Source organism: Haemaphysalis longicornis, unplaced genomic scaffold (genome assembly GCF_048455015.1).
Source record: "Haemaphysalis longicornis isolate Haplotype H1 unplaced genomic scaffold, Haemaphysalis longicornis Haplotype H1 scaffold_2, whole genome shotgun sequence".
NCBI classification, from domain to species: domain Eukaryota; kingdom Metazoa; phylum Arthropoda; class Arachnida; order Ixodida; family Ixodidae; genus Haemaphysalis; species Haemaphysalis longicornis.
The window spans coordinates 286,904,655-286,921,552 of record NW_027526295.1 but is presented as its reverse complement, the minus strand read 5'-3'; the positions used below and the strand labels follow the sequence as shown (position 1 = coordinate 286,921,552).

General features: G+C 49.0%; 1 protein-coding gene across 2 annotated transcripts in view; it reads left to right on the top strand.

Annotated features, from left to right (window-relative positions):
* The first annotated feature begins 760 nt into the window (after positions 1-760).
* Ormdl (sphingolipid biosynthesis regulator orosomucoid 1-like) overlaps positions 761-16,898 on the top strand; it is a 22,727-nt gene continuing 6,589 nt past the window's right edge. Inside the window, exons 1-3 of one of the 2 annotated variants that reach the window (XM_077700834.1) lie at positions 761-1,060; positions 2,090-2,277; positions 6,687-6,838. In XM_077700834.1, coding sequence (XP_077556960.1) covers positions 2,110-2,277; positions 6,687-6,838 — 320 coding nt within the window. In that variant the 5' untranslated portion in view covers positions 761-1,060; positions 2,090-2,109. The other variant, XM_077700835.1, reaches the window with a different exon arrangement.

Here is a 16,898-nt window from a genome sequence, read left to right as displayed (position 1 = left end):
AGGCGAATGCGCAGAGAGCACTGGGGGTAAAACGGGTAAAACCGTGAGATCAAGTGCGGAAAACCTCTCCCCGCGCAAAGTTTATAGATATAAACGTTGTCCTCGCGTAGGGTAGGGTGCCTCGATTCTAACGCCCTTATACATGCACCCTTTGAATGGACCCGTACTCAACGCGCTGTTCTTTTCTTTTCCCATAAGGCCCAGCAACGCGAAAAATAAGATGATTCAAACTTCGCCAGTAAACTGCGTTGTGACGATAATTATTGCGCGGTTTTGATGCTATGACTTGCTGCGGTGGCGAGCGGGTGACCCGAAATGACCTTGTCAACGCATACGTGTCTGAGGCTGACTATCCACCCCATGGAGGAAAGAAAATGCTTTCCTCCATGATCCACCCTGTACGGCAGTAACTCTGGTACGGCGTAACGTTGGGTACGGCGGACGCAGGCGGACATGGGTGAATCGATGCACCCTACCCCGCGTGGGCCATACGGCTTACGAAAGCAGGTTTAATAAAGAAAGAGAGAAGGAAGTAAGAAAGTAAAAAAAAAAAACTGTTGCCCACAAAGTGTAGTGTTAATGTATAAAAAAACTACGATATATTTCTAAGTTGACAAAAAAAAATACAAAGCAAGCAAGTTTTTAAAATTAAAGCCACTAAGACTTGTGCTTCCCCTAGCAGCAAACTTTAAAACAGAGTGACATAAATAGGCTTCAGTACGCATTGTTGCATAAAACTGATCAACTTTCTCTCGTATGGGCATCAGGAAGAACGTCACGTGCTTTGTTGTGCATCAAAAGCGACCCAACAAAGAAGAGGCGCTCGAAGCGCTCAATGTATCGTAGTGCGTCTGCAGTACGTGCGCAAGCTTCCCAAAGGTGCCGGAGCATTTCCTCTTCGGCGTCTTTTTCCTCTGACGATTGTTTGCCGCCTGATCACGGTTCCCTGGCGAGACGGTTCCTCGATCGGTAGATAGCGTCAGTGCAAGGGCCGGCCGACACAGAGCGCTCTTCGAGAGTGACTCGCGCTTTGCGACCGTGGATCATCGTTTCGCAGCTGGTAAGATCATCGCAGACTCCCCTTGTGTCACTGCAGTCGTGCGTTGCACTTCTCTCATTGCAAAGACAGCCTGCAAAGGGGGGGATTGCGTTTTGAAGCTAAGGTGCATCCCAAGGGTACTGCATGGGATTTTTATCGCCGGTAACACGCACATGTAAGTGTAATTAAATCGTCAGCGCGCATTTGCAGTTTTTACTGGAAATAGCTAAGCGGCTTTACCATGTCTGTCGAGGCGCCTTTAGTGTGACCTGCCTGCAACAGCTGTTGATCGTCTTCGTTGGCGATGAGTGTGCATAGAAAAGGTAACTGAAGAAAAGACATGAAAGACCGCTCTTGTTTACTTCTGTGTGTCTTATCGCACTGGCCCCGCCGCTGCCTCATCGCGACGCGTTGCAGCCTGATTTTTAATACTGAAGTACAGAGTCAGGGCAGAGCCTATGCCCAACTTCGGCTTGCGGCTGCGGTATCATCAGTTGCCGCAATGGAATGAATGTGAAATTGTGCCTGGAGGATTGTGTGCCTTTGTCTTCTCGCGTAGTAGACAAACACAGGCACGCCCAGAGCAGGCTTTCGCACCAAACTGTGATCCTCTTCACACCACTTTCCTTATTTGGGGGTGGCGCGGGAAAGAGCCCTCACACTTGTCAATGTGCAAGGCATTTCACACGCAGCTATGGTGTAACATGTTCCAGGAACCGAGCAAGTAGCGGTAGAAAGGTAAATTTATTTTCGTCTCCGTTTACCGTTCCACACCTCTGCGTTTTTTGGCGTACGATTTCATTGTGATTTCATTAGGATTTCATTCTGTGTGCCGCGAAGAGAAAAGGGCTGGTCCTGATCCGAAGGTGCGAAGTATTGCTTCTCTGGGCGTAAATTTAAAAAAAAATTCAGGATGGTACCTTTCTGCGTGCACTAACTCCATGTTGGACTGCTGCTCATTGCTATCTCTGTGTGGGCTATTTTGTGCGCGCAAATGTCCGCAATGATCTGAAATATGGGGGGGATATCGGGCCTCTGTGGTGGACGCAGACTAGCGGTGGCTGGCAGCGATGCTGGACGGCGGTGCTGCGGTGAACGCCAACGGGTCGTGGCTGAACAGCCGGGGCATCTGGCTCACGTACGGCCTGGGTGTGCTGCTGCTGCACCTGCTCATCCTCAGCGTGCCCTTCCTCAGCGTTGCCTGGGCCTGGAGCCTCACCAACCTGGCACACAACGTGGTCCGTATCGCTCGTTTATTCGCCCATACTCGCCCCAATGCTCTTGCTGGTTTGCACAACTATTTTGCCGGTGTGAAATTTTAAGCCATAAAAGGAGGCATTGCTGCTACCCGCTGTAGCCGTTTCAAGTGAAGATGCGATTTTCATGGCCATAGAGACAATATTAGAAGGCGCACTTCCCTTTGATTTCATGGTGGTTGAATTGCTCCAAAGCCAGTTTTCTCGTCCAGGGTTATTATTTAAAAAACTGACATCCTTTGGATCAGTGATGACAGATCTTTAATGAAAATGGCAACGGCAGCTGAGCTAGATGCCTGGCATGCAATGCTAGATGAATGCAGTGATGGTGATAATTATATTCGAAACTCGATTAGTGAAGATATCCCGGTTCCCCAATGCTTTGACTAACTCGAAATAACAAAACCAGTATATCATGATCTTTACTAGTTTAACAGAAAATGCAGCTCAAAAAGGGTATTTTTGGTCTATTTTGTAGAGAAAGCCTCAAAATTGTTTCATGGCACACCAAAGGTTACAACCTAGAACACTTTTGTCCCGCTTTTTACGAAACTGCGGGATGCAAAATGAGAGTTTAACGCAAGCAAAGATCACGGACTTCTTTGGTAGGAAATAAATTTGTAGTCTCCCAGGGCCGTTCTTGTTCAAGTAATAATTTTCGTGGTCTCCTTTCATATGTGCTGGCTGCAATTTTAATTTCGGAGCCTTCACGCTTCGCAAATGCGATGGCACATAAGTTTGCTGGATGCCACTACAGTAAATAATCAAATGTACCGAATTAAGTGACCAAGAACTGCCTAACGCCATTTGCTGAAGTTCTGTTTAACAAAATAATTTGCAACTCTCCTAAACTTCGTTAGAGTTTTGACTGTATATATAACTTGAGCCCACATTTCCACGCCTTGGGAGAGCCCCAACTCCCGCAGTGCCTCACGCTTGAGAGTGACCCGTGCATGCATAGATTGCTACAGGAAAAAGGCCCTTTCTCGCAGTACTTGCTAAATTATAAATCAGACGTGCCTTGGGAGGGTTCAGCTGGTGAGCACATCAGCTGCTTTGTGAACTCAACTACAGAAGGGGGGATAAAAAACAACCATTGGGTTACATACATGAAAAACTTGCAGGTTGCAATGTTATTTGCGTAACGCTTTGCCTGACTTGCACCTGACAGTCATGATTGGTGCTTGTTAAAGCTATGTGAGCTCGCCAATCCAGTTCAAGCAGGTCACGTGCATGCCGGCAGTGTGCAGTGCATGCTGGCCCCTGCACCGTGCACAACATCGCACAGCCGTGGTCACGAGGCCCATGGCTCAAAACCAACCAGGGGAAGCAAAGGTTTTGTTTTTTTTCTCTCTGGAGTTTCGGTTTGTGCACATGCTCAAGCATGTCGGTGCATGAAGATTACTCTGTGAGTAATTGGTTTGTTAATTAGGGCAGCATACTCGATGAGCTTCTCCACCTCTGCTCCTCAATGGCCGAGCGCCAATGAACCATAACTGGGTGAGAATTGCTTCCTCAATGGCTGAGCGCTAATGAACCATAACTGGGTGAGAATTGCTTTACGAGTAGCCTCACAATGCTTTGCAGTGCGACGACTATAAATAAGTGCCCTGTCATTGATGTGTATATAAGTGGACGTGTCACTGGTAAGACAGTGCAGCTTGAAGGGACGCAGAAGACGAAACCGAAGTTGGTCTCAATAGATAGGTTGGTGTCCCAAGTAAATGAATGTACCAGTCTCTGGGGCAGTCGCTTTAAAATCTCGTAAATAATAAAAAAATGATGCCATCAGTCACCCAGCAGAGATGATGTGACCTGCGACTGACCGGATGTGCAAAGAGTCACGTGACAAACAACAGAACAAGAAGTGCACGCACAAGCTCTCAAATAAACACTTACAATCTTTCTTTGCATGCACATTAATTTTCATAATTCATAAACAATTATAAATGTACGGGTGTATTTCGAGCCGTGCCGACATTTGCAAGCTGCCAAACTGGGGCACCAGTGGCGGTTGCGATGGTTATTGCAGCTTCGGCATGGTCACATGTCTGTTACTTCCAACTCTACGTATACCAAGTCTGCGCTATGTAAGCCCATCTGTCGAGCCATAAATTTTCAAGTTTTCAGATGAAATTGCACATGCACGCCTGCATAGTAATAGCACACAAATGCGCGCTTACTGCGATTCAAGTGCTCGTACACCGGTGTACCTAAGCGCCATAGAGTTAATACTGCCAACTAGGTGCCATTTTCAGACTAGGTATTGGGTGCTGTTACAAGTGGAACTAGCAGATGGCGCCACATAGTCAAATCGAGTGCATCGAAGTGGCTTAACCCCAACTATTCATAACGAGACTGCAAAGCAAAAGAGCGCCCCTGATGTCGTTCTTGCTGAGGTCGCACCATCTGCTAGACATTTTTAAGGCAAAGTAAAAGGCCGCGTGGCACAGTCACATTGTTTAACCACCATCACATGTCCCGTGCAGCACCGAAATTGGCGCACACAGAGCGGCAGGTATACGGATGGGTATGGTGGGCAAGTTCTTTTGTCGTATGCGCCGACAGCGTGGCCATGACGGTTTGCTTAGGTTTTCGTTTTCCTGCTAGACCACACTGCTGTCTCACGTGCTTCCCATAGCTGTTTACATCAAGCGAAACATTATGAAGTGGCACGAGGGATCAATTCTTTTACATTTGGTAATTTCTCGGCAGTTAAAGCATCCTTCGCCGGTGAATAAACGCTGAGGGGGCTACGGGGGAGTTAACTTTTGTCTGAGCCCAACTTGCTAGTTGCCTTCAGTGTCCGTTTAATACAAGGTGTTACATTGATAAAAGGAACACTTCAAAATTTTTTCCTGAATGAACTGCTGCTCCATTCACGCTCAAAATGATGGCCTCAAATAGTTACATAAGAACTCATACGAATCATAATGAAGTATTCCGGCGGCTCATCGTTGTCAATACCAGTCATCTGGTTTCAGATCGTCTGTCTTCTGTTGTGCCAGGCTTCCCCTCTTTCCGAAATCAGACCCACGGTTCTTTGTTCTCATTTGTTGCTTTGTTCTCGTTTTACTTTTATTATTCCGTGCATGCGTGTGTGTGTGCTTTTGACATGGCGTTGTGAGATCATGCACAGCAGATGAAAAGGCGCCTGTTCACTTGCAGTGATTGATCTCATGATGCCATGTCAAGCACACACACGCACAGTCACCCTGAGGAAGTCACTGCCTGTGTTGCAAACTGTAGAGGAAGGAGATGTGGCTTCTGGCTGTAGGGCTCCAGTATCATTGTCATTGTAGATCAGTCATCGCCATTAAAGAGACGTTCCTCTGGTTGTTTGACGGCTCCGTTCTCTGCCGGCTCAACCGCAACGAGTCGGTTGCTCCGTGACATTTGGTGCCGAAACCCAGGTGTGTGGAACGAAGGAGCAGCTATAGTGCCCCCAGCATTTGTCCGGAAGCAAACGATGTTTTATTCACTGTGCAATTAATCAATTTAAGCTAAAATTTTGATTCTTGCGCCAAAACGTGTGTTTAAACGACGTTTGCAATGACATCATAAGAACAGGTCTTTCCGCTAAACTTGGTGTGGAGTGGAGTCTTGCTTATTGTTAGTCAACCTAGATGGCGCTACCACACCGCAAGCCGTTTTCTGCCTTTGGCTTGTTTAATACAGTGGTGGTGGTGGCGCTAGATGGCACCACCACCACCGCAAGCCGTTTTCTGCCTTTGGCTTGTTTTGTGACCGTATTTAAGCCTGGCTTGTTTTTGATCATGGAGAAAATAATCGTTTCTTAAAACATGGTGCTCGCTCGACAACTATGGTCACATAAGACACCATCGCTTGCGTCAATTGGCCAGTGTTGTCCGAGGCAAAATGCAGCTTGTTGAGAGCTAGGTCACAGCAGGCCTGCACGAGGATGAGGCATATTGCAAAGTGAAAACAGGTGGATATGCCACTCTGAGGAGCCTGACTGCACAGCTCGTGGGCAGGCACCTTGTGTTTGTTGCACAAGGGATAAACCTGGCCACACTGGCCTGGTAAGATGGCCGCATCTCAAGTGGAACACTTAACTTCTATGACTCCTGTGCTCGTTGGTGAACACCGAAGGGTCAAAGTTCACCTGCTGTTTCATTGTCACCCCTTCTGCCCCCTTCCCTTTCCTTTTGTTTTCGTGAGATCAATATCCTGCTACAATTTCCAGTGTGGAAGAGAAAAAGAAAACACCATGAAGAAAAAAAAGGTGCTGAATTCGATTGAAACGAACCTCTGGTGTGCGCACTCGCCAAAAGGGACAGCCAGATCTGGGTTGGTTGTGGCACAAAGGGCCGTAGCATGGGCGTAAAGGAGAGCCGCCCCTGTAACAGTCCTCCTGCCTACTACTGCAGGCCATGTTCTTCTTCCTGCACACCCTCAAGGGGGTCCCGTGGCAGTCGGCAGACCAAGGGAAGTGCCGCTACCTGACGCAGTGGGAGCAGATCGACGACGAGATGCAGTTCACGGCCACCCGCAAGTTCCTCACCGTGGTGCCCATTTTCCTGTGAGTGGCTCACTTGGCCCCAGCCAGCATGCACCTGCTTAACTAGATGAGGCATGCCGTTATTCAGGCCAAGGCCTTGGCTGCCTCACGGGGCAAGGAACCGTTGTTGTCGTCGTTGTTGCTGCCGAAAAGAGTAAATGAAAAACACATTTTAGTTTGTGTCAGATTTGAGCCCCGAACCGCAGATAAGGAGCCAAGTGCGTTACCATGGCGCTACTTAACACACAGGTTAGCCTACGCAGCATCTGTTAGCCTAGTTGGTTCTTGGGGCAGGTGAATTTTCGTTGCACTTGAGGGGAACAGGTGAGCCCCAGGAACAGGTGAACCCCAGCCGCACAGAACTCCGATTCTGGGTGGCTTGGTTGAAGACGCCGCATCCGATACCAGGATTTTTCTGGCACGTCTTCCTTGCTCCACCTTACTCTTTCTTGTTGATTTTGGCTTTGAGACAAAAAAGAAGCCACATGGCCAGCGAAGTCAAGTAGGCGAGGAATGTCACTAGCTGCAATGGCGGCGCATACGATGGCCCGCAATTGCAGTGCCAGATTTCTTTCTAGTATATATTAGTATGGTACTCTATGGCGCAAATAGCAGCGCACCCTGCCGTGGCATTCTTCTAAGATAGCCCCGGCTTGGACACATGGGGCCACAATTTCAGATGCTCTCGCCACTTTTTGGCACTGAAATGGCTGTGCTTGTGGATGCCATTCAATGTATGCATTGGCTTGTCCCTTGTCTATCTGAGGTGATCTGTTAGGGTTACAATTTGCTGAACACCTAGTTGTTTTTCTTGTTTGGTTCATTTGTGAGCTGTTCTTTTTTATGACCAGCTCCCACTAAAGCACAGTATTCTGCGGTTCCGTCTGTAGCTCTCGTCTCTTCTCATTCCCAAGGGAACCCAATTACTGGCAGGGCTGAGGTGCACACTGTTCAAGACCTAGGATGTGATGGGCCAATTGCTTTTGGTCGGGTTGCATCCTCGTCGTCTCAGAAAACATGTTCTGGTTCTGTGAAGAGAGTGAGACATGAACTGCAGTGAGTAGAAATAGACCAGGGAAAATCAACACGGAAACTGGAGGGAGCCATGACAGCTCACTCCGCTGCTGTCGCCACGGCTTGGCGCCACCCTTGGGTACGGTCTTGTAATCTAGCTCACGACGGTGTGGCAGCACTGCTCACCAAGCACGCTCCCGTGTTGCTCTGCCATTTCAGAGAAGAACCTGGGACAAGCCAATGGGGAAAAGGGTGGAGCCATGTTCTTCCTTGGCGTGAAATTCGGGTGTGGGAGACCCTGTGGCAGGCTCACTTGTGGGCTGCCAACGTCCAATGGAGCGGCCAGTGGAAGTTGCACTGCTGCTGGGATTGCGGGGACTGCAAGCAGATGTGCACTGCCTCTGCTTGCCCGAACCAGCACAGTATGCTCCACAGAAAGGCCCTCCCATTTGGTTACGTTCGCATCTGCATGCTTTTAGTTGTCCCCTTGCGACGGCAGTGTCCTCCTAAAGGAACTGGCCCATGGAATCATTCCGAGGGGTTGTTGAGCCAAGCAGGGGCCGAGTGTTTGCATGCTGGGGCAGCACAGTGGGGGCTGGTGCAGCATCGCAGTACAAGATGTGTGCCTTGGAAGCAGGCCTCGATGCCCAGGTGGCACATCAGTGTCTTCAACTTGGTGCTGCCACTGCATCAGGGCACGCTGTCAGGCTGAGCATGGTCACACAAAAGCAGCCTGTCAGCCACGCACGATTGGGGTGCCAAGATGTGGGGGAAGAGCAAATGCAGCGGGTGCCTACACACTGCTCGCTACTCTAGATCTTAAGTTTGCTGTGAGCAGGCTGTTGATTTGCTACGCATGCGTGCAGCTGGCACACCCTGCTGCAGTGGTTTGCCTCGGTGGCCGGTTCCTAGCAATGTCACCTTATGGCACTTGTGTCCCACCGTCCCAGCCACGTATGTGCCAGCAGTAGCTCATACAGCCAACTGTTGTCTGAGATAGCTTCCGGGTTATACGCATCGCAGAAACCTACCTAAAACGAAGAAAACGACCCCATTTGCAAATGAAAAGTGACGTGCTTATATGCTTACCGCAACTAGCCTTGCCAGCTGGTGTATATGTACAAAACAAAATAATAGCAGACAACAGATATTGGTGGTGCGGCCCAGTGGTGAGAATGGTAAGAGGCGGCGAGATAAAACATGTTCAAAAGCGCCCTTCGCTGCTGCCATGCGCGTTGACTGGTTTCTTCTGAAGCTACCGAGCAACTTTCATGCATGCGTTTTCTGTGACCTACCTTATCTTTGTTTAAAGAGTATAAAACAAAAGCTGTTCACAAAAGTACAGTTCATTTCATCACTCAAAGCACCACCGATTCAGCAAATCATTTATATAAACAAAAGCTGTCCACAAAAATACAGTTCATTTCATCACTTAAAGCACCACCGATTCAGCAAATCATTTTCAAACTTGAGCGGCTTACTGAAAGTCATTTCCAGATAAACGAAATTGGACGAACGCACATGTGCTAGCAGGATTCATTGCACAGCAGACGACATGGGCCGACTTGCACGGCAGCAGCGAAAGACACTCTCAAACACATTTTATGTCGTTGGAGCTTTCCATTCTTGTGGCTGGGCTGTGCCACCGGTATTTGTCGTCGGCTGTTAATTTGTTTCAGCTTAGGCTGTCCATGACTACAGCCTAAACCAACCTTGAGGTGACCACTAAACTAAAAAAATGCGAACCAAAACCCACCTAACACCGATAACACCGCAGTAATGTGACAAAAAATGAATCAACAAAAGAAGCCAAACTGACCTTAGAGAGCAAAACCACTAAAAAAATGACTGAAGGTTACACTAACGCGTAAGACTTGAAGGTAGCGAAGCTGAATGCAATTTTCACAACCATCACGTAGGTTTAAGTCTACAATTGCAGCCGATTTGCATTTGCTTCTTGGCTGCCGAGGTGAGCCTTTACTCCATCGTTGCTGTAAGTGTAAGCTTTTTTTTTTTTTTGTGTGTGTGATGTGATAGTCATTGGATATCACCTCGGGGGGGAATTTGCTATGACGTGTCTTTCTCATTCCAAGCAAGTGTTGCCACGATTGCGGCAAACGCTGGACTGGAGGGTTTGGGGGGGGGGGGGGGGGGGGGGCAATTTTGGTCAATCTTTCTAGGTGGGCATGCTTGGCTTGACAAACCTGTGCCGGGGTCAGCATTTTTTTGGTTTTGTTATCTGCCAAGCGGTTGCAGTGAAGCCTGTGCTCACGTGCGCGCACTTGGCAATTTTTTGACATTTTAACTCCAGACATGAAAAATTGCGATTTGCTAAACGGCTTCACCGTTAAAGCATGCAAAATCAGGCCGACACGATGCCAACGACTTGTCAGCGAACTCCCGAGTTGGCAGGCCGTGTTGTCACGCCACACTGATGGTGAAGCAACCACATTGGCCGAGTGAAAGTCGGCATTGTGTGACCGTGTGTCGGCACAGGCTTGTTGACCAAAGGTGCTGACAAAGCAGTCAGCTCACGGTCGAGAAGTGAAAACTGCCACGAAGAGATTGTGCCATAATGAATGTAGCTCTATGTTGTTTGTTTCTAGAGTGCAGTGATCTCAGTATGGCCCATAAAGGCAAAATAACTCCACGCTAGTGCTAATGTGATCAATATTTTGGCTTACAACGCTTTAGTGATTGTGCTTTCGCGGAGCTGTAAACTCTGTAGGCAAAAGTGGGACTGGCTGGCTGTCAGTGTTGCAACAGGCATTAAGGGCAGGAAAGAGCTATTGAAGATAATTTAGGTAATGAGGAATCAATATCAGCCAAAGTTTTTGGTGTAAAGCATTAAGCCAAGGTACAAGTAGCACTACTTCTTCAGCACGAAGCCGCAGCCGAGCATACAGTCACAACCCCTTGCTCGCTGGCACAAAACTGGAGGTGTGACACTAATTATTTATTATTTTAACGGGGGGTCGTTGGCCCGTGCATGTGTGCTGAAGTCGCTCGAGACAGGCCCATACGTGCTCAAAAACAAGACGTTTAATATGAAGGCAATGGACATCAGACTACAGGAGGACAGACAACACTTGCAGAAGAAAAAAAAAAAGAACTTGCGCAGACATAGGCACTCGTGCACGCAGGCACTGCACGTTGGATGCGATGCAACCAAGGGCGTGCGCAAAACTTTTTGCAGGGGGGGGGGGCATTCATTAGCGGGGGTCTGTGCGGTTGGATAGCACCAAAAAGGCGCTATATGTGGTTACAAAAAGTACAATCAGCGAATTACAACCAGACTTGAAGGATATACCTTGGTGTTGATTACCGAACAAAGAAATAAAGTTAATAAAGAAAATGCGAAAAGTTACTGTCACTTTGTAAAGAAGAGTGGGCAGTCTCGCTGCGTGAGGGTCCTCGACTCGCGCCAAGTGATCACCAGCACACAGTGCAATACATTCACATACATGGAACTGCAGTCCGTCAATCTTCCTTGAATAGCAGCTGCAGACGCCTCGGGTTTTTCTGGGCAAATTGCGAGATGACATGTGTGATGAAGTCTGTTGAAATGGCTCACGCAATAAAGATACTACTCGTCTCCCTCACTTTCAGTGCAGTCCATGTACTGCACTGAAAGCCAGGAGATGCCTGCAGGGGACGCCTGCAGGCGTACAAGTGTTTTGAGGGGCTGATTTATAGGTTTTGTTTGGGTGCGTGGGTGGTGCCGACATTTCGCAGTTTCCAAGGAAAGGGTGTACAAGGGACAGCACGGGAGGATGTTACACTCTCCGTACTATAGGTGTAGCGGTAAAGATTTTTTGCTAGATATAGCTGCAACTTTGTCCGAAAACTGAAGTTCTTGCGGTAAGACTGCATAAATCTAGAGTTTATAAAAAAAACAAAAAAGGTCAAACATTTCAGAACTGTTCGCTGTCTTCAATAGCCAACGCAGGCAGTCTGTTTCACTGCCGTCACATGAACGGCAATGTTAGTCAGTGTCTAAAGTGCAATGTTGACCGCAGTCCTGAAGGGCGTTCTATTCGGATACGCCAGACCTGAGTGTGCTAATCATTTGAGTAGCGTGTATTGTTGCGCTAGTTGGTTCACGTACATAATTAAAAAAAACTTTGCGCTAAAGGACGAGACAAAGGAGAGAACGTCAATGTCGTTCTCTCCTGTCTTCTGTCATTCAGGTCAAAGTTATTTTAATTATGGGACAACCAAACTGTGCAGCTTTTTTATAGTGCATAAAAATATCCGAATTTCCAGGGGAGGGCAGTTTCCCCCCTTGCCCCCCCTTCGGACGCCCATGGATACAACGGCAGCATGTGTGCATGAGGCGGCCAATGCACAGTGATAACTACACAAGCAAAGAAAAACACAACAAATACACAAAAGGAAGAAAAAAAAATGCTCTATGAGGAGGCCTACATGCCAACCCCAGGCGTAGTTAGCATTAACACTGAGTTTGACAACAACGGGTTTCGTTGAAGATGAGTTGGCCTCGCCGGGGCAGCCGCTTACGCTTTTCAGGGCCTGGGGTGCGGAGTCTGGACGGCTTTGTGGCACTCGTTGTACTGCCGCAAGCCTGCCAACAAACTTTAGCTGACGAAGCTTCTCACCCAGTGTGCACATCCCACCTTTGTGTGAACTCGGGCTGTCCCGAGCTGCCTCTCGCGCTTCCTTAAAGGAGCCATGAAGAGAAAACACAAGTTTGGTTCATTCGAAAGATTGCCTCGTTAGAATCATACTGACACCACTTTTTAATGCAAACTTCACTCAAATCAGCTACATAATTATGAAAAAATGGAATGGCCATGCGACCCACCAGCTCATTTCCCGCAACAGAACCTATGATGTCATACTAGAATGATCTGCGATTGGCGGAGGCTGGCAAAAGCAAACGCAAGTTAGGCAGGGCTTACCAGTTTGCATAGTGAGCTATATGCCTGTTAAACGTACTGCACATTCCTTTTATGACACTAAGAACGGTGGAGTAAATGGTTGAAGTTCCGAACAAACACGCAAACGTGTACGCCAATGCGTACGAAACTGCCGCCGGCCGAGCTGGACATCTCGCCGTCACGCAGACGAATTTTCGGGTTCGAGGCTCTTCAGGGCCAACAAACCGTTCCAGCACGCACAGCCGCGACCTTGCTTGATATCTTAATCCCTTGACAGGAGGTTGGCTGTCATATCCCCAACCAGCAAAGGTAAAAATAGAAACGAGGGGAGTAAGGAACAGCAAGCAGCGACGAGCTAGTGCCAGTCGTCGCAGAAGTTTCGGAGTGGTGTTGGCTTGCTGCTGTCGTTACGAGCTCGTTTCCAGTTTACAACCACTGAAAACTTCAGTTTTTTCGAGTACTTTACAATGAAATTTCGTTGCTGCATCCTCAAATGCCCATGTAGTACGGGCAAATCGTCGAGGGAGTGCGACATCCCCGCCGGTGAGGAGATCTCCTTTCATGTGCTGCCCAACGACGAACCTCGGCGAAGCAAGTGGCTACGTTTTGCGAACTTTCCAAACGGAGGAGAAAGGGAGCTAAAGGAAGTACGAGTGTGCTCGCTTCATTTCCGACGAAGTGATTACGGCAGGGACCCTTACGTTAGCTCACTCCTGGGACATGCCCCCGCTCGTCGCCGACTTCGTCAAATCGCCATCAAAGCGCTCTGAGCTTAGAAAAAAACTACCGTACACACTGCGCATTGATGCTCGTATCTTTCTGGCCGAAGCAGAGGGCTCACGCGAACGGCTTTCCATACACGACACCGGCCAACTGGCATAAGCGATACTGCTGCTGAAATTGTACTACTATTAGCCGTAATAAAAATACGGCACATACGTACCAGTCTATTCGTCCGTCGCGACGGGGCTGACAAGGCTGCGGTGCCGACGGCTGGCCGTTTGTCTGTTGTGGGTATCGCAGAATAGTCGCTTTCCGGTCCATCCGTGTATCCCACAACTCCTGCCGCTCGTGCCCTTTGAAGCGTTGAGTGTTCAAGTGGTGTGAGGTTGTTAAATGCCAGCCCCAGCTCCTCGGCGAGAGCTTTGTTGTCCAGATCAGGCGATTCCATGACTAGGGCTGCGGGTGCACTAGGTTTTACTAGTATTTTTAAAATGGCCACCGTCACTGTTTCAGCACGAGTTCCGGTTCCTGTTTGATTCCCGCGTGTGGGTGTTATATGGAGTCGACACACTAAGTATCTGTTTCATGTACCGGCTCACATGACGCCAGTGTTCACGTCACAAAATGTACAATTTTAGCAGGAGATTTAAAATTTTGGTAAATTACCTTATTTCTCAGTGAATAAAGCATCGTTTGCTTCCGGGGAAAGCGCTTGGGGTCCTATGAAACACGAATAAAACAAACTTTTGTTTTGTCTTGATGGCTCCTTTAAAGGCCAACTGCACTCAAATTTCACCTCGACCAGATTTATTCTAATGCGTAGTAGTGAGTGCCCCCAAATCAGCTGGGACACGAGTGATAGTCCCGTGAAACGCCTCGTTAATCAGTCGGAAGCGTTTAAAAAATCTCCGCCGCAGACCATGCTGCACCTGCCGGCGGATCGCGTAAACAGCCCTGACGCGCCTGTGACGTTCCAGCCGATGGGGGATTCTTCCTCTGGCCAGCCACGCAGCTGGAGAACCGCTGATCTCTACTGGTTTGGAGAACCGGTCGAGCTCTGCTGCGCACGCTTCACCCACTTGCTGCCCCGTGCGCGCAGACTTTTCTCCCGAGCTGGTGGCCGTCCGGCCGCTCACTGGACGGCTGCAGCGTCACTGCAATGGCCGCACTCTCCTCGGTTTCGCTTTCAAAATCGCCGATTTTTGGTGACCGCTTGCGCCGTCCGTGTGCGTATTTCAGCTGTTGTATTTTGCGAGTTGCTTTCTTTTTCAGCAGACTATACGAAAATAGCGTTTTAATAGGTCAAAATTTTGAGTGCAGTTGGCCTTTAAAAAACCTCTCCTGGACGAACCGACCCCACCGGGCCTGCACATCGCAGAAACGAGCTGGCTGTGCGCGCACCGGACCGCCGCGGCCCCGTCACGGTGCCCCTCTCCGGAGCGGCGACGATGGAGAGAAAAGAGAGCACCCAGGAAACAGATGGGGGCACTCGGGTGTGGGAGGCAAGGAAGGAACAACCGAAAATGACCGTGATGGCGGACGCCTGGAAAACTAAACGGGGGGCATGGCCGAACATTTGTCACATTTGTGATTGCACTTGCTGCCTTAACGAGCACAGTTACTGATGATGAGCTAGTATTTGCGACTGCTGCGGGTAACCCTACTGCACAAGCGTCATTCCGTAAACCCTGAGCTTCAGCAGCCAGGAAACATCATTGTACGACACCGAGGGTGGGCTTCTGCCTAGTGTGCAGGCTGTCTGCTGTCATGTGGCAGTGGTGGGGAGTGTCGCACCAGGGCCTCCTCTGTAGGCTGGGTGCCTGCCACGGGGAGAGCAGTGGGGGTGGCAGAATTGCGAGCCGCGGCTTTCACGAGGGACGTTACTGGCACAGGGTTCGGACAAGAGAAACTGGAGTGAAGTGCACTGAACCATGGCAGTGAGATGTTCACGGTGGCTAGCCTTATGGGCAGCTTTTTTGGCGCCTGTCACAAGGGATGGCAAAAGGGTGGGGCCCCACTAGCATATTCCTCAAACCTTGCTCCAGTTTTGCACAAATGGACCGTAGTAAATGCCCTATTGCAGCTCCTGTTTACTTGAAGATTGTGAGGATCGTATGGACAGCAGCCAAATTTTTATACATTAAGTTTGCTTAAATAGTCATATTGGTAAGAATTGCAGTTTGTTGCCATTGAACATTGTAAAGGGCTGAATTGCAGCAAGGATGATGACACCAGGCATGGCATGTTGTGCATGTCCTATTTGGGAATTCGTTTATTGTGTGATTTCGCAAGGCAGCCACCTTTGCTGGGAAAGGTTCTGGAAACAGCAAACCACCTCTTTTCCTTAGTACACATCTAGAGCAATCATTTTTCATTTTTTTGCAATGCATTTCTTGAAGATGTGATACCATGGTAGCACTATAAAGCCTGGTCTGTTGCAGGAGGCTAAATTAGTGCTGATGTAGGCACTAATGTATGTGCACATCCCACGTGCACATCGTAGAAGTGAACTTGCCACCTAGTTCCCACTGCCAGTGATAGAGTGGTTCATTTTGTACAGAGTGGCCTTTTTGCTGTGGCCTTTTTCCAGAACCTGTGATATTTTACTAATGCCATGGTAGCAGTGATCGCAGGTCTTTTTTTCTTCCATGTCCATGATCAAGCGTGAAGCTGCAGAATACACACAGTACACATGAGCACGCATGAACAGCTTCGAGTGTCTTGTCGCCTACCTCAACGCGACACTGCTAGTTAATTACAGATGGAGAGAGGGGACCCCAGAGAAGGTGGTGAGACTGCAAGGCTAGGTTGGCTGACAGTCAGCGTCGGCGTGGTGTGACATGGCTGCCGATGTCTTCTGACTGAATCAGCCGACAGTTCGGCAGGTGTGACCGTGCCAGTGGAACAAGTCTTGGCTTCGTGCTCATGCTGTCGCTGCCTTGCAAGCAAGCAGGCGGTTGGTGCAGCCAGGGCGTGCTGTTGCCAGGGAAAGTTTCCCAGGTTCCACTGACTGGTCTACTACCAGTGAAGTCCAATGACGTGCAATGCTTTGTACATACGATGCTCGGGCACCTCAATTAAGAGGCCCACTTAACAAGGGGTGCATTCTCATTGTGCCCAGCTCTGGTGGGCCATTGGGTGCACCCTGGGCCAACTGGGACGAGGCACGGGTACCCAAAATAACGCGCAAGCATTTGGTACACGCACTTGCCCCAATGCGGAGGAAGGAAAGGACGACAGAAATGATTGAGCCCTTCCGTTCTGTGAAAGTGAACGACCGGGGGAGCTTGGTTGCACAGGACATAGTGGCAACTGTGGGTTGAAGGCATGAGCCCGTTCTATGTGTTTCTTTTGAGTGTTGACAGCCGTCATCCCTCTTGACAGTTGGATACGGTTACAGCCGTTTCACGCTGAGCATTAGCGATTGAGGTGGCTTTTTGCAA